The 22,633-nt window shown below is 37.2% G+C and overlaps 1 protein-coding gene across 1 annotated transcript in view; it reads left to right on the top strand.

Annotated features, from left to right (window-relative positions):
- LOC131800574 (PH and SEC7 domain-containing protein-like) overlaps positions 1-22,633 on the top strand; it is an 84,866-nt gene that overhangs the window by 45,488 nt on the left and 16,745 nt on the right. Inside the window, exons 3-7 of the mRNA XM_059128505.1 lie at positions 4,606-4,726; positions 4,807-7,157; positions 17,665-17,995; positions 18,230-18,761; positions 18,838-19,031. Of these exons, the coding sequence (XP_058984488.1) occupies positions 4,606-4,726; positions 4,807-7,157; positions 17,665-17,995; positions 18,230-18,761; positions 18,838-19,031 (3,529 nt within the window). The remainder of the gene's footprint in view (positions 1-4,605; positions 4,727-4,806; positions 7,158-17,664; positions 17,996-18,229; positions 18,762-18,837; positions 19,032-22,633) is intronic.

Below are 22,633 nucleotides of genomic sequence, written 5' to 3'. Positions count from 1 at the left end.
TTGGATATAGCTCCCATATACATCTTCGTCCCGATTTGCCCTTTATTGTGCACCAAATTGTAATATTATCCCAAATGGATGGAATTTTGGCACTTACGACCAGATTGGTCTAGAACCAATTATGTCAAATTTGGTGAAAAATCGGTTCAGATATAGCTAGAGCCTCCCACACAGATTGCTCATGCCGATTTGTTATTTTTCTCCTCCACAGCCGTAATATGCACTCTGTAACAACGGTATTTTGGGGAAATATATATAAATACAGCTCAGAAATATCTGCCAAGTTTTATCGAGATCGGTTCAGATTAGGATATAGCTCCCACATATATATCTTTATCTGATTTCAAATTAATTTTGCACCATATGGGCAATACAAGTCCGAATTTAAAGATACAAATGCTTCGGCATATTTAGTCCTTTGAACTTTAAATTATAATTATAATCCTAGCGTGTATGTTTGGAGAATTCAACCATAAAAACGTAACTTAATTGTTATGTGGAGCTCTACTAAAGGGAGGTGAGATAAAAAAAAATCAGAATAATTTTCGATTTGTTCGAATTGGTCACTTTTGGCATGAATTATGGCCTTGAAAAAAAATTTTGGAATAAGTTTAGGTTTGTTCGAATTGACTCAAATTGGTCAACTTTGGCACGAATTATGGCCCTCAAACGGCCAATGAAACTGTCACACGCTGCCCGAATGTTGCTCTGCGGTATTTTGGCCCATTCCCGGCGAAGCGCCTGCTTGAGGTTATCGACACTTTGGTATTTTTAGTGCCAACCTTGCTCTCCAAACAACACTCCAGACACAAAGTCCGGAGATTTGGTGTCCACAGTGCGCTGGAAATGAAGGAATCTCATTTTGTAACCATTCTTGGGTGGCGTGTGCTGAGTGCAATGGTGCTGTTGGAGTCCTGTTGAATGTCCAAGGTCTGCAGCCAAAATGTTTGCATGCCCAAGACTTATTACACCCTCCAGAATATTTTCCCAACAATATTCGGCATTTATTTTGATGCAGATTTTTTTATTTCACCCAAAATAAAAATTATGATTTCGCATAAAATTGGATATAAATGTTCGATTTCCTTAAAATTTTGCCTTTACCAATAGTTTTATCTGTATTCGATGAAGTATGAAAATGGAATCCTTCGGTCCGATATATCGCTATACCTAACGCATATTTCCACATTTTCCCAAAATTTACACATATCTCATATAAAGTATAGGAACTAGTCGATATAGTCCAAATCCGGCACCTTGTAATATTTATATCAGTCTTAGGTCAAATACGAATTGGTCAATATTGTCCAAGTGCTTCGAAGCCTGCCTCCCCCATTAATGGTCAACAGTTTGAATAATTATAACTCAAGACTGAGGGTATACATCTGCCGGCAAAACCGACTGATACTATTTTTACTTGTCCTATATAATATCATTACTACCAAAATCTCTGGAAGTCTTTTTAGGGGGCGTATGATTATTATTGACACAATAAGCCAATACGTATACGTCCCGGTGGTCCCACATATCGGCAAAATTGTCCAATCCTGATGCCATTTGGGACAATCAAACCTCAAATACCAAAAAAAAATTCTCCATGCTTAGCCATGAACCACGAAAGGATATATCTATCCATCTACATGTCAAAAAAAGGCTGTGATGTGTAATTCTTTTTTGGTTTCGTTTTTTTTATTTGCTTTGCTATTCATGTCATTCTCGAAGACAACAACCACAACAACAACAACAACAACAACAACAGTAGCAACAAAAAGTACACTTGATTTTTATCCATCTAAGTGGAAACATCAAAACAACAAGCCTGCTTCCATACAAAACCGATTGCTGTCATGATGGTATTTGATAGGCATGCATGCCAGTCAGTCACACCCCCACCACCCCTCACCTCACTCTCTCACACAGATGTAGGCCACCAGAGCACACAAATAATATTGTTCACTTTGATTTTTCCCCCATGTTTTTTGTTGTTGCAAGACCCAAAAATCAATCAATAAAACATTTTTGTGGTTCGAAGGAAGAGAGAGAGAGAGAGAGAGAGAGAGAGAGCAAATGGCAAAGCTCTAAAGCCAACCATTCGCAATTGGGTGTTTTTTTGGTGGGTGTACAGATATGTGTGGTTTTGTGTGTGTGTGCAAAAAGAAACAAATCTGTTCCATATACAATTACCAAAGGGACAAAAAAATAGTGATATATTCAGTAGGTCCCTCAAATGCCCCACATACCACAAGACATGTGTGCACGAATGGCTCTGTGTGTGCGTGTGTGATTGGTGGCTTTAAGAATTATGTAGTGGTAATATAAACACCAACAACCCAAGGAAATGCAAGAAAAATCATTGTAGCCAAAAGGGGGCAGAGAGATAGCCAGATAAAGATATAGGCGCCTGGCATTATCCTCCAACCGCCCCTTTAGATATTTATGTTTTGCAAACAAATTTCACTTAATACCATTTTCCACCTAAGGATATAAGTTGTTCATTTTTTTGTGGAGGAGGGCGCTCCAGGGGAGAAGGGGGTAGGTGGTATGGGAAATGAATGAAATCCGCTATTCACATAAAATACGGGGGGAAGGGGGGATTTCTTGAAGAAGAAAAAAAAGAATAAATATTGACAAGCTAACATTTCATTGACGTATAATTGATATTAACTGGAGGAGATTGTGTATATGCACCATTGGCTAATGGGTGCTAGGGTCTAGGATCGGAAAGTCTCTGGAATTTTTGTTTATACCCTCAGCCATATGGCTAGAGAGGGTATATATCATTTGATAAGGCCAAAACGTGCATCATCGAAATAACGATTTCAGACCCGAGGTCTCTTTGGACCAAACCCGTTTCAGGACATTTGGAGTCGATCTAGCGTGAACTGTAAACAAACAAAATGATCGTGTTTACTTGCCACTTCGGTTGGCCACCAGAACTCAAGCGCCGGCCATGGTGATGGTGTGGGCCGCCATAATAACCGATGGTTACTCTCCGCTCTTATTAATCGACCGTGGCATCAGAATAAATGGCGAATATTATCGCGAAAATATTTTGAGGGTGTATTAAAGCCTTGGCAACGCAAACATTTTGGCCGCAGACCTTGGACCAACCAACAGGACTCAGCAGGCGCCACCCAAGAATGGTTACAAAATGAGGTTCCTCGCGTCATTTCCATCGCACAATGGCCACCAAAATCTCCGGATACCAATCCATTGGACTATTGTGTCTGGAGTATTTTGGAAAGCAAGGTTTGCACTAAAAAATACCAAAGTGTCGATCACCTCAAGCAAGCGCTTCGCCGTGAATTGGCCAAAATACCGCAGAGCAACATTCGGGCAGCGTGTGGCGGTTTCATTGGCCGTTTTAAGGCCGTAATTCGTGCCAAAGGTGACCAATTCGAACATATCTACACTTATTCTAGTATTTGATGCTATTTCCGACCTTTTTTTCATTTCATTCAGTAAAATTTAAAAAAAAATGTAAAAATTATTGACATTGTTGCAGTTTTTTTAATCTCACCCTGTATACCCTCTGTAGCCCTATGCCTGAGGGGCATAAAAACATAACTCCAACGCATAATTAAATATCTGTGATTAAATCTCTGGTGGTGCTTTAAAAACTTCAGCTCTAATTTTCTTAAAAGTCCTCCATTTTTCCTTCGGTAGTTCTGCAAAAATTTTATTTTTTTTTTTCAGATTTTAGCTTTAATGAAACCCCCACGATTATAGCCCTGATGGACCTGTAAAAAATGCACAATTCTCTGGTTGGGATTTTTTCAACATTTCTAACTGTTCCTGTGTTGTTGCTTTGATCCAGGATCAAAGCTGTGATCGGCCTTCAACCTCTGTCAATTATAGCCGGTTTTTTAAAAACCCCTGCGGTCCATTAAAAATCCCCAATTTTCTGGTTGTTCTGTTAATATACTCGATTATACCTCAGCTGGTTGTTCCCAAAATTCTCGATTACACCCCTTGCTACCCTTTAAAAGGCAACTACTATACCTCTGGCGGTTCTTACAAAATAACGACATTAGCTCAGGCTTTGGCGTTCTATTAAAAATAATCCGCAATAAAAGCTCCTTGGTGGCCCAAAAAAAAAAAATCCGAGATAAAAGCTATGCTAGCCATTGGTGGTATATTTTATTCGACTTTATATTAGATTGGATATTAAGTTACGAATTTCCCCTTAAACCCAAAAAGGAATAATTCAAAACCTAATTGAGCCTCATTTTCAGTTTCCTAGGAAGAATAATGTATTCTTCTGCCAAAGAAATTTAGGTTATGGCTCTATTAGAACTGAAAAAATAACAACACATATTAAAATATGTCTAAAATTAAATTAAAAATGTCTAAAGACGTGTTATCTTGTTGTGAATTGAATAAGAAACGAAAATCCTGCCTTAAATAAATATACCTTGAAATAGTCTACCTTTGATTTTGGTTTAACCTCAAAAATCATTTTTTGACACTTCTCCCTTAGGTTTTGTTACGAAAACTCTGCTCTCAGAGAACTCAAATTCTCTCTCTCTCTTTTAATATAATCCTTCTCTCTCTCTTTTCTATTTCATAATAATCAAGTTATTCTCTTCTTTGTTTACCTTCCAGGTTGAGGCCGGTGATGTTATCCTCAAAGTAAACGGCATCGATGTGCATCAATATACAACGAAGGAGGTATTGAAGTGTCTACGGCTCTCGGAAGATTTGGTAACATTGGAACTGAAAAGAGGTATGTAAACATGATAACTCCCAAAAGGCTATATTTAATTCCTCCCTCTCTCCCTCTCTTTCTCCTCTCCCTCTTCACAGATCCAAAATTGAAGGCTCGAATAAAGGAACAGCTGGCCAATACGAAAAGTCCCCATTATATTGATATTGAGACATCACCCACAAATAATTACGATTATCATAACCAGCGTCAAATAAAGTCATCACCTCAGCACCACCACTATCAGCAACAACAACAACATCACGAAGCTGCCAACAACAGTAGTAGTAGTAATAATAGCAATAACAGTAAATTTCAATACGATGTGACGACAACGCACAATACAACAACAACAACAATTGTACAACACCATCATCACCAACAACAAACAGCGGCGGCAACAACATCTAGCCCCAATCATTCACCTGCCTCATCATCGTCCCGTTACAAATCCTCAACAGCAGCCACCACAAATTTACCACGTCATCATGCGGCAGCTGCGGCTGCGGCCACCAATTCTGCCAATCACAGCCGCAGTTCATCGGCTTCATCGAATAAAATACAATTGGAGGGTGGTGGTGGTCCAACAACAGCCACTTCGCCCACATCGCGCATACCCTCACGCATACCCCAGGCCAAGAAAAGTAGCCAAAAGGCCCAGCAATCTCCCCAACATAAACGGCCACGGCCATCCCAGATACCCAAGGCTGCTGGTGTAATGGGCACATCGATGACTTCTTCCATAACATCGACGGCAGGCGGTGAGGCCGTCAACTCAACGAACTTTAATGGCAATACCCAAACGACGGCGACAGCAACAGCAACAGGTCCCAATCATCCACATTCCTTGCAACATTCGAACAGCTATGCCGGCGGCGGCAATACATCGACAAGACTAAATCGATCCAATAACTCTTCAGAGGATCGTGATACACCCGAACCCAATTCAGCACCACCCCAGCCAGCCAAGGCGCCTCGTTTCGAGGCCTACATGATGACCGGTGATTTGATATTGAATCTCTCGCGTACACCCCAGAGCAGCAATGTCTTGACGGTACAGGCGAAAAAAGTCGACTCACTACGTGATTCACCCAATCGTGTGGGCTTGGCAAGGGCCAATGGGGCCTTGGCTCCCAAGGCATCGGGTGAATCCTCACCCACCTCCTCCTCATCCCAAGAATCACCCACCCATGCCAGCCACACCCACTCCACCAACACGGATTCCAAGAATTTACAGAACAGAGAAAAATCCCGTTTCCACAAGAAACAAGCGCTGGCGCAAAATCTCCAAAACTATCAGCCGGATAGTATGGACACAACCTACAACAATCGTCAGGATTCCCTTACCAATGATACGCTTTTGCTGTGCGAAGAATTGGAGAAGGACGATGAGGATGGAACACAACCAGAAACGGCCGGTGGCGGCAGGCAGCAACATCATCGTCATCAGCGTTATGTCCAGCAGCAGAATAAACACAAACGCCATCAGCAGCAGCAGCAGCAGACAAATCGGCAACGCCAAAAAACCTATGAATACTATCAGAATGAAGATGACGATAATATGGATGAGGATGACAATCCCGATGAGGATGAGGACTATGATGATGGCAATTATGCCGGGGAAGAGGAAGACGATGAGGAGGATGATGATGAGGAGGAGGATGACGACGATGAGGAAGATCAAACCAACTATGATATTACCAATTTGGAAACCTACAACAGTGGCTTGGGTGGCATGGGCGGCGGTGGTGGTGGCAACAGTGTCCATGCCGATGATGAGGCTAGTGATAGACAATGTCTAATGCAGGAAGACGACGACGATGATGAGGATGACGATGAAAATCTGCCCGAGGATCCCAACTCTTTGGGCAGTTCAGCGGCGGCCACAACAACAAAACAAAAACTCAAAGCTTTAAAACAAAAGGCTGCCTTGCGCTACAAGCTGCGTTCCGAGGACAATGTGGATTCTTCACGGAATTTGCGTAGTTCAGCATCTTCATCATCATCTGCCACAATGGGTGGCGGCGGGGCAAATGCAGGTGGTGTAGGTGGTGGTGGTGGCGGCGGCGGCAATAATACCTCCCAAGATGAAACCTCATTCTCAGTGCCCACATCACCCATATCCCTGTCAACGCCCCTGATCGACAAGGAAACCGCCAATTCAGTGCCCACCAGTCCGGAACCATCGAATATGGCGGGTGGCACCACCGTTCCGGGTGCCGTGGACACCAGCGGTGTGGTGCGGCGTCATCATCATCACCACCACCATCACAATGGCCAGATTGTGCGCAAATGTGATTCGGCCGGTTTTCGCACCAGCAAATCTGAAGATCATCTACAGCAAATACAACGTGAAGGTATGGCTGCTGTTATACCCATTGATATTGATGAAGATGTAAATAGTTCTTTGAATACACTATTAGATACACGGCAAGATTCGGAAGATTCTCAGGTGAGTTGTGGCAAAACAAAAAATGGAAATTTCAAAATTATATTTAATATTGAAAATTTAATATTGAAAATCAGTAAAAGAATAATAATTTGATGTGATTTAATATTTTGTAAAAAATGAAACCGAAAACAAAACGAAATTGTATAAACTAGGTTGTTAACATTTGATTTCCTTTCTTCCTACGCCCCCCGCTCAGATCAGGAATCCTCCATAACCCTTGTTTTTTTATTTCTACCAGATTTTGCAGACATTTTTTTGGTTTATTTATTTTTTTTTAAATTTAAGCAAAACGAAACCCCAATAGTAGTTGACGTTGATGTTGTTGTCGTTTGTGTTTGGATTGTTGGTTTTGCAACAAACACCTGAAGTTTATTTTGTAGATTTCCTACCTCACTCTCCTCCCGTCATCCCCCTAGTTCTTCCTTACCTTGTCACCTTTAACACTCACGTAGTAAACACCATCGAAAAAAAAAACATTTGTTATTTAGGAATTTCTGGAGATGTTGGAATCAGTGGGCGTAAAACGAAATATATTTCTGGAAGTATTTAAAGCTTACAATTTTTGAAAAAAAATATTTTTTTTGAGTTTTAAGTTTTTAATTAAAATTTTGAGAAATTTTGGTATTGCGAAATTAAGCTTTTTATACCCTACACCACAAGATGTTCAGGCTATTATGTCTTTGTGCATTTGTTTGTAAGAGGCAAAAGGATACGAGATAGACCCATGGTTCCTTTTGATAATCTGCATAGAATCACATATTGATTCGATTTATGCATGTCCGTCTGTCCGTCCATGCATTTTTGTAAACAAAGTACAGGTCGCATTTATTGGCCGATCCAGATGAAATTTTGCAAAAATTAATTGTTTAATCCAAGGACGAGCCCCATTGAAATTAGGGATAATCGATCAATATTTAGATACAGCTCCCATACATATCTTCGTCCGATTTGCTTTTCATTGTGCACCAAATGTGTAATATCAGCCCAAATAGTACGGAATTTTGCATATGCGATCAAATTAAGCCTGAAAATAAGTATGCCAAATTTGATCGAAATCGGTTCATATATAGCTATAGCTCCCATATATATTGTTCGTCCGATTTGTTATTTTTGTCCTCCACATCCGTAATATGCACTCCGTAACAACGATATTCGGGGAAATATATCAAATTTAGCTCAGAAATACCTATACCAAATTTTATCGAGATCGGTTTAGATTTGGATATAGTTCCCATATATATCTTCATCCGATTTGTTTTTTATTGTGCACCAAACGTGTAATATTCGCCCAAATCGGATGGAATTTGGCACTTACGACCACATTTAGCCTAGAAATGAGTATGTCAAATTTGATCGAAATCGGTTCAGATATATATAGCTATAGCTCCCACATATATTGTTCGTCCGATTTGTTATTTTTGTCCTTCACAGCCGTCATATGCACTCTGTATTAACGATATTCGGGGAAATATATCAAATTCAGCTCAGTAATACCTTTACCAAATTTTATCGAGATCGGTTCAGATTTGGATATAGTTCCCATATATATCTTCATCCGATTTGTTTTTTATTGTGCACCAAACGTGTAATATTCGCCCAAATCGGATGGAATTTGGCACTTACGACCACATTTAGCCTAGAAATGAGTATGTCAAATTTGATCGAAATCGGTTCAGATATATATAGCTATAGCTCCCACATATATTGTTCGTCCGATTTGTTATTTTTGTCCTTCACAGCCGTCATATGCACTCTGTATTAACGATATTCGGGAAAATATATAAAATTCAGCTCAGTAATATCATTACCAAATTTTATCAAGATCGGTTCAGATTTGGATATAGTTCCCATATATATCTCTATCCGATTTTAAGTTAATTATGTAACTAATGGGTAATGTAAGCCTGAATTGAAAAGGCACAAATGCCTTGGCAAATTTAGTAGAAATCGATTCAGAGGAGGATAATCCTCTCATATATTCATTCCTTTGGACTATAAATTATAGCTATAATCATAGTTGGTATGATTTAATTCTCACAAATTCCACATAAAACTTTTATACGTTTTGTGAAGATCTACAAAGTGGTGTAGGTTATCATAAAGTCGGTCTCGCCCGACCCTAAGACTTTTTTACTGGTTAGATTTTAGATAAGACTTAGACTTTTGAGAACATTTTGAGTTGCTACAATCCCATTAAAGGGAGATTTTAACCATATTTTGAAAAGAAGTACCAAAAAGGCCCCTCGATGGTTAAAATCTGTGACCAAAATAATCCTCATATGGTTCTCTCTAATATTGCCGAAGACAATGTATACCTAAAATCGACAAATTCCAAGGAATCTTAATTCGAAAATTTTTAAAAATGTTTGTCAGGAGCGGGATTTTGCCTGCCCCTATATTTCATAATCTGTTGGATTTTGTTTTCTGTAATTATTGAAAAAAAAAAAAAAATGGAATTTTGTCACACAGTGTAATGTATACATATATATGTTTTAATAACATTAATTTTTCACAATTAGTTTTGAAGTATTAAATTTTAGTATAATCAATCATTTAAAATTAGTTTGGTTATCAATGTCATTTACGCGAAAGCCGTTTTCCCTTCTCCAGAGATTTCTTATCCTTTGTTGCAACGAATATAAAATATTTTATTTTCAAAATTCAGCTCACGTTATTTTCTGGTCATGATGTCAACTAATAGTTACATATTGTGTTCCATCCCCTTCCTATTTAGCAAACTCCGAACGAATCCAATGTATGTAGAGTAGAATCTTTTTTAAAAACTATTTTCAAAACACTTTTTCTCTATCCTATTTTTCAAAACATAATAATGCAAAAAAAAAACTGAAACTACTTACTTTCTTACAAGCTATTTCCTACTATACTATCTACATGTGTATTCTCTCCTTTCTTTCTCTTTCTATTTTACTTTTATCTATGTTGTTGGTGTTTTCTTCTTTTCAAAAAATAAACAAAACGAAACAAAAAAAATGAACTACTTTACGTTTGAAAACAACAAAATAACAATTTTGATCTTTCTTTCGTTTTCAATTTGTTTTTTGTCTTCTTTTTCTATTTTCTTTTTATTCTTCTTCGTCTTCTTTCCATATCTATATTTATTACTATATTTGTCTGTCTTTTTAAAATATTTTTTTTTTGTTTGATTTATTTTGAATGTGTGTTTGTTGTTGTTCTTAATTTTTTGCTTCAAATTCAAAAACATTCGAAACAAAACAAAAAATCAAAAATTACTTTCTAGCAGTCTTCCTCGTCCACCAAAACTTGCATACAATTAATAATAAATGAAAACAGTACAGCTACCAAAACAACAACAACAAAAATAAATACTACAAACAATCTAACAACAATTGCCAATGAATCGAACAATGATAATAACAATTTAAAAAAGTCACCAACGTTGACGGCATCTGCGTCGGCGGCGGCCACATTAATGACGACGGCATGCTCGTCAACGGCGTCACCATCCAAGCTGTGTGCTTCCCCTGAGGCCCACAGTCAAAGGGATATTTTCAATAAAAGACGACGACGAAAAGTAAGAATTGTCATAACACCACAACACTCTCCAACCACTACGGCGGCTGCTGGCTCTGATGCTGAAGGCAATAGAACACCCTCACCTGCAGCGTCGTCCCTAGCAACAACAACAAGTGTTGCTGAAGTAGGCCGAGGAGGAGGAGGAAAATTTTTGTTATCGCCATCTTCCTCCAATACTTCTTTGTCGTCGTTACTGTCATCATCCCCAACAATAACAACAGCAACAACTTTAACAATAGCAACAACTGGAGAAGTATCATCGTCATTACCTTGCCACACAATAGAAACAACAACCACAACCGTTGATACTTACACAACATCGACAACAACAATTAGTTCAATAACAACATTAAAAAAGGTTGTTGTTTTTTGTTTGTTTGTTTTCCTCCGTTCCTCTTTATCGTTTTGTGTTGCTCTTCAATCAATGATGAATGAAAACAAAAATATCGACAGCCCCATGGCCAGTAATCGCCTCGAAACAAATGAAAAATCAGAGCAATTTTGCATTCTAAAATCAATTCTGGAATATATTCTTTTGTAGTCAGCAATAACTTTAGCGACATCTATACACATTGTGTTTGTTTTGTTTTTGTAGGATTAGTTGTTTTATAATTTTGCAAAAAACAAAAAACGAAAAATGAAAGTAGAATGCCAAAAAACAATGATCTTTAGATGATTTTTAAAATAACTTCCATGGTAGAATTCGGAAGGTAACCTCATGCAATCCTGTGTTTTGATATTTGTTCAATCATGAATATCGGCGCGAAATTCTATGTTCACGAAAAATATTATAATAATCAAAGAGAAATAACTTACGACGATGGCAACGCTGATGTGTCTTTTTCGTATCTTGTGTACCCTATCTGTTGTGAAATGTTGGTGCAAATTTAATACTCTTGTTTTTTTTATAAAAATAAGCAACTGAGATAAGAAGTATGATTCACATATGAGTTTAGGATGTTGGTCTGGTCCGTGGAGCAACATAAAACTTTAAAAATACGATTCTGAACTGCCAAATTCACCAGTATTTTGGGGGCTTTGTTAAATTAGTTATTTGAAAACAAGAAGAAATAATTTGCAAAGATGGCAACGCTAATGGGACTTTTTCGCATCTTGTGCACCCTATTTGTTGTGCAAATTTAAAGTGAATTGTTATATACAGGGTGAGATAAAAAAAACTCTATAATTTTTACATTTGTACTTTTAATTTTATTGAATGAAAGCAAAAAATGTGGGAAATAGCATCAAATTTTAGAATAAGTTTAGATCAAAGGTCAATGAAACCGTCACACGCTGTCCGAATGTTGCTCTGCGGTATTTTGGCACATTCCCGGCGAACTTGCACTTGCTTGAGGTGATCAACACTTTGGTATTTTTTAGTGCCGCAAGGTTGGCAGACACAATAGTCCAACGGATTGGTATCCAGGGAAATTTTTGAATAAAATGTTTTCTCATCCGAGAAAACCAAATTCGGCACATTCGGGCAAGCGAAGCAACTCTTTAGCTCTTTTGAGGCTAGTTTCTGTTTTTTCTGTTGCGGTGTAAGTTCTTGCACTTTTTGGAATTTTAATGGCTTTACCCCGAGCTCATATTTCAATATTTGCCGAAGGCCGAATGAAATGTTGCGATATATTCAGCTCACGAGCCATTTTTCGGCCACTGCGACGTGGGGTTCGATCAAGTCGCTCCTATACTTTTCAAACCATTTCTGCTGCTGTTGCTGTTTTCTTGCGTCCAATTCCTTGACGTCGGGTTACGCTACCAGTACCAGTATCACGGTAACGAGCGATGATACGAGACACAAAAGATTTATTCGCATTTAAATGCTGAAGTGCTTTAACGATAGCCACTTGTGGTTTTCCAACCAAATATAAAGAAATCGCGCTATCACGCTTGAATTCCATCACGAATAACTTTTTTCTGGACTTTAAATTATAACTATAACCATGTTTGATATGATTTAATTCTCACAAATTGCCCGCCCGACTTTAAGACTTTCTCTACTATTTTTCCTTTTTCTTTAATAAATGAACTTAGATAAAAATGCTGATTCGAATATAAGTTTAGAATGTTGAATGTTTGTGGATCAACATAGAAGTTTGAAAACACGATCCTGAACGGACAATTTCACCTTTTCTTTTATATGCTTTTCCACGAAATACATCGATCTTGAGGGATCATTTCTCCAATCATGAAAAATTGGCAAGAAATAATTTGCAAAGATGGCAACGCTGATTGGACTTTTTCGCATCTTGTGTACCCTATTTGTTGTTAAGTGAATCATTAGATATAAAAATCAAACAATTTAAATAAACATATTTACTATTTTATGCATCGAATATACGTTTAGGATGTAGAAAAGCCTGTGGAGCAACATAAAGTTAGAAAATACGATTCTAAATGGACAATTTAACCAATGCTTCTTGATCGCTTTTTTCAATCAATTATTAAAATAAAATTTAAAAATAATAAATAAAAATAAAATAAACACTGATTATGTTAAAAACTTATTGGAAATGTGGTATGAATGGGCTTCTTTCAAAAATAAATATCCCTATTTGATGAGTTGCAAATACATAACTCCACTAAAATTGTTCGGTAGAAATTTTTTTCAAAAGTGGCATTTTAATCTGTGATCTGCCCAATCATTAATATCTGCGCGCATACAATCCTTGAATATCAATCCTGAATAAGACAAAAACATCGCTTACAATTTAGATTTAAAAAATTTAATGTTTCATTAAAATATAAAAAGGTCGAATAAAAAGGAAAAACATTAATGGCATAAGTTGAGTTTAGGGGCTATGCTTGGATTGACCTGAAATTTTTACCGCAGGTAGGTATTTGTAACCTGATTACGGCAATATAATTTTTTTGTGGGGGAAATACCCGGTTACCCGGTTATTCGACCCAAAAGTTCGGATACAACATCCGGTTTATATCCGGTTCTACGTAACCGATATCAATAATATGGGTATCATTTGAAAGCTTATGAAAATACCTATCCAACAAGTGGTCATATATGGGGTAACTGGAACCGGTTTCGGAGAAATTTAGGAAAAGGTGCATTTTTGTATGAGTAATTTTTGAAAAACCCATAAAAACTCGAAAATGGACCCATTATAGGGTCTTAAAATCTATACACTATATTATAGCTAACACTATTGCCTTTCCAAAATGGTGTCATATGTGTTGATATCTTTTGTAGTTCCGAAGATATTGACTTTTAAATTCGTTACTTATGAAAGCAGTTTGAGTGAAGCCAAGTTTTGTGTCGGGTTTAACGTTCTTGTTAATCTGCTTTGTTTTTAATTTGGTGTTGTTAGAATATTATGGATCGCGTAGTCGGTGTTGGACATATCCCAGAGGAGAAAATCTTAAGCCGCGGCCGAAGGCCGGCTACTTACAAAAATTACAATTTTTAGAAAAACTATGGATCGCGTAGCCGGTGTTGGACATACCCCAGAGGAGAAAATCTTAAGCCCCGGCCGAAGGCCGGCTACTTTCGAAAACTACAGTTTTTAGGAAACTATTGATCGCGTAGCCGGTGTTGGACATACCCTAGAGGAGAAAATCTTAAGCCCCGGCCGAAGGCCGGCTACTTTCGAAAACTATTGATCGCGTAGCCGGTGTTGGACATACCCCAGAGGAGAAAATCTTAAGCCCCGGCCGAAGGCCGGCTACTTACAAAAATTACAATTTTTAGAAAAACTATGGATCGCGTAGCCGGTGTTGGACATACCCCAGAGGAGAAAATCTTAAGCCCCGGCCGAAGGCCGGCTACTTACAAAAATTACAATTTTTAGAAAAACTATGGATCGCGTAGCCGGTGTTGGACATACCCTAGAGGAGAAAATCTTAAGCCACGGCCACGGTTGCTTAAAAAAGCTATAAAGGTCAAAGTCAAATGCATCTAGACTGGAGAAAAATATAATTTAATGAATTCTATCTCTTATATCTTCGGAACCACAAAAGATATCAACACATATGACACCATTTTGGAAAGGCAATAGTGTTAGCTATAATATAGTGTATAGATTTTAAGACCCTATAATGGGTCCATTTTCGAGTTTTTATGGGTTTTTCAAAAAGTACTCATACAAAAATGCAAATTTTTCTAAATTTCTCCGAAACCGGTTCCAGCAACCCCGTCATATGACCACTTGTTGGATAGGTATTTTCATAAGCTTTCAAATGATAATGATTTTATTGATATCGGTTACGTAGAACCGGATACAAACCGGATGTTGTATTCGAACTTTTGGGTCGAATAACCGGGTAACCGGGTATTTCCCCCACAAAAAAATTACATTGCCGTAATCAGGTTACAAATACCTACCTGCGGTAAAAATTTCAAAATGATCCGAGCATAGCCCCTAAACTCAACTTGCTCCACATTAATTTAAAAAATTTATTTAAATTTTATTAATTAAATTCTGTTTTGGCGGCATTCCACTTTCATTTCTCTCTCTCCAAATGGCATGCATGCATGTGTGTGTGCTATACAAACCAGCATGTATATGTGTGTTATTCTGCACGATTTATATCTCTATTTCTACATATATTAAAAACTTCTTTTCCTTGATATTATTTTTTTCTATAATCCCAAACACTGACACTCCTATATAATGCACAACAACACTACACAACATTTACATATAAAAAATTTATTTTTTCAAAAAAAAAAATCAATATTCTCCAAAAAAAAGTTGCAGGTGAAAAACAAAAATAAAAAAAATACATTTATGCGTGTATAAATTATTAGCTTCAAAATTTCTTTTTTTTAAGATGTAAATTTTGAAAACATTTTTCTAATATTATTTTATAATTAGCCAAGAAACGAAAGCATCAGAAAAAGGAGGTAATGAAATATAAAGATTTACAAATTTGACTACCAGGAGGTAAACGTCATTGGTGTTTATCCCAAAGCAGACAGACTCGCAGGACTCACGACCATCTGTTTGTTTTGTTTACTAGGACTTGCAAAGTTCCAAAGGCGATCAAAAACGGATATTAGCAAAAAAAAAAAAAAAAAAAAAAAAAAACGGACTATTTTGCCTTAATGTGAAGTCAAGACTTGCAAATGTTATCGGATACGAACTTTTAGGCACCACCTGGAGCCGTGAAATCCTACATAGATTCAATACTATATCCAGATTTAAGACACATAGTAAATGGATATGGGTTCGATTAATTGAAAATACAGGCTAGATGAGTCCAAATTCGATCAGACATGGATATTACCTAAAAATAATGACTACTGCACCTAGATGTAAATTCAAAGCAGGCAGGCCTATACTTAGATATTACCTCAGAATCGATGAAACCTGGTTATTTCTCGAATTCAATTAGAGTTCAAATCCAGAGCTGATAAACCCTAGTCGATTATCACCTAATTCCAACCACTTATCACTTTTGATTATATAACGAATATAGCCGTTATTGGGGTCTATGCGGAGACGTGGACCTGCATAGGCAATTTTTCTCATAAGCCATTAAAATTTTCAAATACGAAACTTGAAAAAAATTCGGTGAATAATAAAAGCTAAAATCATCCAAATACCGAATATAGGGAGGTACCGTTATATGGAGGATATACGAAGACCTGGACCTCCATAGACAATTTTCTGTCACAGGCTGTAGTACCTATAAGGAACTTCATATACGACATCTCAAACAATTTCGTTGAATATTGTATCTAAAATCGGCAAAATTCCGAATATTGGGAGATACTGTTATATGGAGGCTATACGAAGACGTGGACCTGGATACGCAATTTTTTGTCTTAGGCTGTAGTACCCGTTACGAACTCTAAATATGAAATTTGAAATAACTTCGGTGAATAATTTCGCTAAAATCCTCAAAATACCGAATATCGGAGGTATAGTTATATGAGGGCTATACGAAGACATGGACCTGCACAGACAATTTTCTGTGTTATGCTGTAGTATCTATTACGAACTTCAAATACCAAATTTGAAACATTTCTGGTGAATAATTTCGCTTAAATCACTAAAATACCGAAAATAGGGTGATACCATTATATGGAGGCTATACGAAGACGTGGACCTGTACGGACAATTTTTTGTCTTAGGCTGTAGTATCCATTACGAACTTCAAATACCAAATTTGAAACATTTGCGGTGAATAATGTCGCTAAAATCATCAAAGTACCGAATATCGGGAGATGCCGTTATATGGGGGCTATACGAAGAAGTGGATCTGTACGGACAATTTTCTGTCGTAGGCTGTAATATCCATTACGAACTTCAAATACCAAATTTGAAACATTTGCGATGAATAGAGTCGCTTAAATCACAAAAATACCGAAAATAGGGAGGTACCAATATATGGAGGCTATACGAAGACGTGGACCTGTACGGACAATTTTCTGTCATAGGCTGTAGTATCCATTACGAACTTCAAATACCAGATTTGAAACATCTCCGGTGAATAATGTCGCTTAAATCACCAAAATACCGAATATCGGGAGGTACCGTTATATGGGGGCTATACCAAAACGTGGGCCTACATGACCCATTTTCAATACCAAAAGTCCTGCAGACATAACATACATTTGCGTAAAATTTTATCAACATACTAGATTTCGTTCGGAAGCTAGAGTGATTTCCACAGACGGGCGGACATAGAATTTTATGCTGATCAAGAATATATGTACTTCGTGGGATCTAAAATATATATTTCGAGGTGTTGCAAATGGTATGACAAACTTAATATACCCTCCATACTATGGTGGAGGGTATAAAAAATCGACGAACTTTTTATCCTCCTTTTTTTGGTGCTTTCCGAAAGTTTAGATATTAGTTTTCAATTTATTTTTAATTTTTTTTGAATAGCTAGTCTGTACCCCCACTAAATCCTATTCAAAAAAACTTAAATATCTAATAAAATGTTTTGTTTTCTTCTTATCTATCCCCTCAATTTCTTTTAGAATTCGGATCGTGATCGTATCGTATGGACCTATAATGCTCCCCTACAGCCACATCAAATAGCAGCTTTGCAGCAGCAGCAGCAACAACAACAACAGCAACAGTATTCTTCTACAAATTACAATAGCAACAATCATTCTCATTCCCATCACTCACATTCACACTCCAGTTCGATGAGTTCATCGCCACAGCATTCGGTGGGTAGTCCAGCCTCACCCACATCGGTGTCCAGTTCGGTGATGTCGTCGTCGGGCGGTTCAAAGGGTGCCTTTGGTCTAAGCGGTAATAACAATGGTCATATGCAACATCAACAACATGTTGTTGTAACTAACGGTAGTAGTATGAATTCAACAACTAATACAACAACAATGGGTCTATTGTACTGCCCCAATGGGGGCGGTGGTGGTGGTGGTGGCGGTAGTAGTAACAATACTAACAATACTTTAGGTGGTGGTGGTGGTGGTGGTGGTGGCGGCGGAGACCTTAGTGTCTCCGAGGCCATATCCAACATTTCTAGCCCTGACTATCAGGATGATGATAATTTACTCAGTTCTCGCGATCTTTTAGGCGGTATGATACTTAGTGATCCCAGTGATTCAGATTCCACAATTTTGGTTTCCGATGCTGCTGTGCAGCGTCAACAACAACAACACGGGCACCATCAACAACAACAACAACAACACCGGCAACAGCAAAAATCCTCAGAACACAAGGTTGTCATTAAGGTGCGTGGCGCCGACAATGGCAACAATGTCAATAACAACAACAATGGCTCGCCCTCGAGTAGATCTCAGCATGCTGGCGCCGCCACATCATCGGATCACGAAGATGAACTTGCCACCCTAACCGAAGAACCTCAGCACCAGGGCTCCTCCTCCTCCTCCTCGGCTGGCATTAATAATAACTGTGGTGGTGGGGGCGGTGATGGTCGTGACTCGTCACCACCCGTCTCGGACGATGGCAGTGATGTTGAATCATTACACTCCTATCATTACTCACCCAAGGCTGTTGATATGCCATCGGCCATACGTTTGGCAAAAAGACTGTACACTCTGGATGGTTTCAAGAAGAGTGATGTATCACGTCATTTAAGTAAAAAGTAAGTGTGTGTGTTGAATTTTTATTTTTTTTGAAAATGAAATAACCTGTTCTATTTATTCTCTTTTCCATCCTAGCAATGACTTTAATCGGGCTGTGGCCGATGAATATCTGAAATATTTTAATTTTGATAAAAAGACTTTGGATCAATCGTTGCGCGAATTTCTACAACAGTTTGCCTTGTCGGGCGAAACCCAAGAACGTGAACGGGTTTTGGTTCACTTTTCCAAACGTTATCTGGATTGCAATCCGGGAACGTTCAATTCACAAGGTAAGTTGGGGGTGAGATTTTGTGGGGGAAGAGATTTGTAGAAGTAAAAAAGAAGAATAGAGTGGAAAAGAAAAGAAGGTCATAACAAGAAACAAAAAATTGTTTTAAAACTGAAGCACCTTGGCCAATTATTGCCTTTTCCCAACTACTTCTCAATTCTAAATTTGGAAATAGAAAATACACTGATAAAAGGATGCACATGTGGGTTACATTTCAAATTTTGCTAAGAGAGAGAGAGGATAGGTATAGGGTCCTACAAGCCGAAATTGCTGGCCGAAATTATTTAATTTCATACTATTTCCAAATCATTCCAAAATCTCGCCTTACACTTGGGTTTAGTGAAATGGTGTCAATGGAAAAAATGTTCTGGACAAAATTTCAATAGGGGTCGCCGAGCAGAAGAAGTCTCCATATATGTTACAGATATCTGGAAAATGTCACAACAAATTGGATATTTAAATAACATAGTTATGTAATGTAAAAGTTTTAGTCCATTTCGTACAAATATCAAATTTTTCTATAATCGTCCCTAGTACTTGGTTTTGGTGAAATGGTGTCAATAGAAGAAACAATCTAGACAACATTTCAGTATGAGTCGCCGAGCAAAAGAAGTCGCTAGTCTGTAGATGCAACTTATATCGCAAATTTAATGGTTAAAAGAATGTCCATAAAAAAACGAAATATTTTTTGGGTAATTTAGATTTAAATTGCACCAACATTTTTCCAATACTTCATAATATTTGGTTAATGTTAATGTAGGAAAGATTCTACATCAAATTTCAGAAAAGATCACTGAAGAATATAAATCGGAGCAATTAATATAAATAAATAATAGTCACAAAACTAAATGCATTTCTCAACAAAAAGAAAATGGTTAATTTAGTACTATTTCAAAATCATTCCAAAATCTTGCCTTACACTTGGATTTAGTGAAATGGTGTCAATGGAAGAAATGTTCTAGAGAAAATTTCAATATGGGTTGCCGAGCAGAAGAAGTCTCTATATATGTTACTAATATCTGTAAAATGTCACAACATATTGGATATTAAAATAACACAGTGAAATTTGGTTAATTTTTCTCTTTGTTAATAATGTAATTTTTCATATATTTTCAATTTGTGCCAAAATCTTCTCCATATTTCATTTTTTTGGGTAAAAGTTCTTCATCAAACTTCTGAGTAGACCATTGAATAATATTAATCGCTGCATTGTTGATATTAAATAAATTGTAATAAGTACATTGAGTTTATGTACAAATATTACTTAATTTTGTACTATTTTCAAATCATGCCAATATCTATCCTTATTCTTGGATTTAGTAAAATGGTGTCAATGGAAGAAATATTCTAGACAAAATTTCAATATGGGTCGCCGAACAAGAGAAATCTCTAGTTGTATTACAGATATCTGAAAAAGGTCAAAACAAATTATATATAAAATTATCTAGTTAGTTTTTGCCTATTTTTTCGCTTTGTTAATTTGGAGTCAATTGACACTGAGTTTTTCATTTTCGGAAGGTGATACAAATGAGAAAATGTTCTAGAAAGAATTTCAATATCGTTCACCCAAAAAATAATAGTAGCAGTCGGTTTTGCCGACAGATGTATAAACACAGCAGTTTGCCAATATTGACCAATTCGTATCTGACCTAAGACTGATAAAAATATTACAACGTGCCAGATTTGGACTATATCGACTACTTCCTGTACTTTATATGAGATATTCATATTCATATCAGATTTCTGGTTAAGATAAATATTTAAATATAGGAAGATGTAAAGAACAGCCGACCTTTTTCGCAAGTTATGACAGATAAAAGTATTGAAATTTGTGACCCTTTGTGGGTGAGGTATTAGAAGGCGTTCGCAGATATATATCATCTTCACAACAGATCTTGTGTTAGCAAAAATGTTTGTATGTGTGAAATTTGAGGAGAGTTGGATGCTTATTTCGCTTTCTTTGAGCGTTTGGTTTTTCAAAATCTTGAAGGTAGCAAAAGAAGTGGTCCGATTTCTACTATCTTTAATAGATCTTGTGTTAATGGAAATATTAATATGTACCAAGTCTGGAATGGAATCGGATGTTAATTTCGCTTTTTATTAGCTTCATGGTTATTCAAAATTGTGAACCTTTGTGGGGGAGGTACCAGAAGCAGTGGACAGATATATCCCGTCTTCACACCAGACCTTGGGTTAACAAACATATTGTGATGTGTGTAATTTGAAGAGAACCGAATGCTTATTTCGGATTTTATAATCGTTTTGGTCATACAAAATTTTAACGATATTCAAAGGATATTCAAAGTTTTCTGGGGGAGGTACCAGAAGGAGTGGATCGATATATTCCATCTTCACAACAGACCTTGGGCTAATAAAAATATTGTGATGTGTGTAATTTGCAGACAATGTGACACATCATATATTATAGGAGTTATAATTATTCAAAATTTTGACCCTTTGTTGGGGGAGGTACTGGATGGAGTGAACCGATATTGTTCACTTTCGCACCTGACCTAGCACTGATGCAAATATTAGGATATGCAAAGTTGGAGTAAAATTGGACTATGCTTTCTCTTTCTGTGCAGTAAATTATTTTCTTTGAAAATTTTGACGTTTTGTGCGGGAGGTACCAGAAGGAGTGCACCGATATTGCCCATCTCCGAACTCGATTTAAGTTTGATAATAATATTACGATGTACCAAGTTTGGATCAAATCGGATACCTCCTTCGAGATTCATCGTGCACACTAGCCAGCCAGACAGGTGGACATCGCTAGATCGACTCCAAAGAGACCTAGGCCCTAAAACCGTTATTTCTATGAGTCAAGTTTTGGCCGTATCAAATTATATATTCCTTCTCTAGCCATATGGCTGAGGGTATAAAAATAGCTGTTACTAGAGTGGCATTTAAAAATGAAAATATCTTTGGAATTATTTCAAAATATTTTCGATTTGTTTCATAATACTCCCCAATACTTCATTATATTGGGTTAATATCAATGGAGAAAATATACAACAAAAAACCAGTAAGGAAAGCTCAAAAGTTGGGCGGGGCCGACTATATGATACCCTACACCACTATGCATATTTAGTAGAGCTCTCGTAAAAAGGTTTATACAGGGCATTTCAGAGCTCTATGAGATATTTGGTACAAAATCACAATCTATCTAATTCTATCGTGCATTTTACGAACTATAGCTATCTCTGAACCGGGTTTCTCCAAATTTGACGTATTTGCTTCTAGACTGAATTCGGTCTTATGTACGAAAATTCAGGTGATTTGGGCTGATATTGACCATTTGATGCACAATTAACACGAAATCGGATGAAGATATATATGGGAGGCATATCCAAATCGGAACAGATTTTAATAACATTAAAATCAACTAATTTTGGGCTTTATCTGATATCTGGTACCAAATATCATTCCTGTGGAGTGCATATTACGAATGTGAGGGACTTAAAGACCAAATCGGATGAAAGATATATATGGGAGCTATAGCTATATCTGAACCGATTTTTACTAAAATTGGTGCACTTGCTTCTAAGCTGGGTTCGGTCGGATTTGCCAAAATTGATGCAATTACGGCCATTTGGTGGTCAA

This window comes from Musca domestica, unplaced genomic scaffold (assembly GCF_030504385.1).
Source record: "Musca domestica strain aabys unplaced genomic scaffold, Musca_domestica.polishedcontigs.V.1.1 55, whole genome shotgun sequence".
Taxonomy (NCBI): domain Eukaryota; kingdom Metazoa; phylum Arthropoda; class Insecta; order Diptera; family Muscidae; genus Musca; species Musca domestica.
Note: the sequence above shows the minus strand (reverse complement) of the source record. Positions and strands in the feature narration are given on the sequence as shown.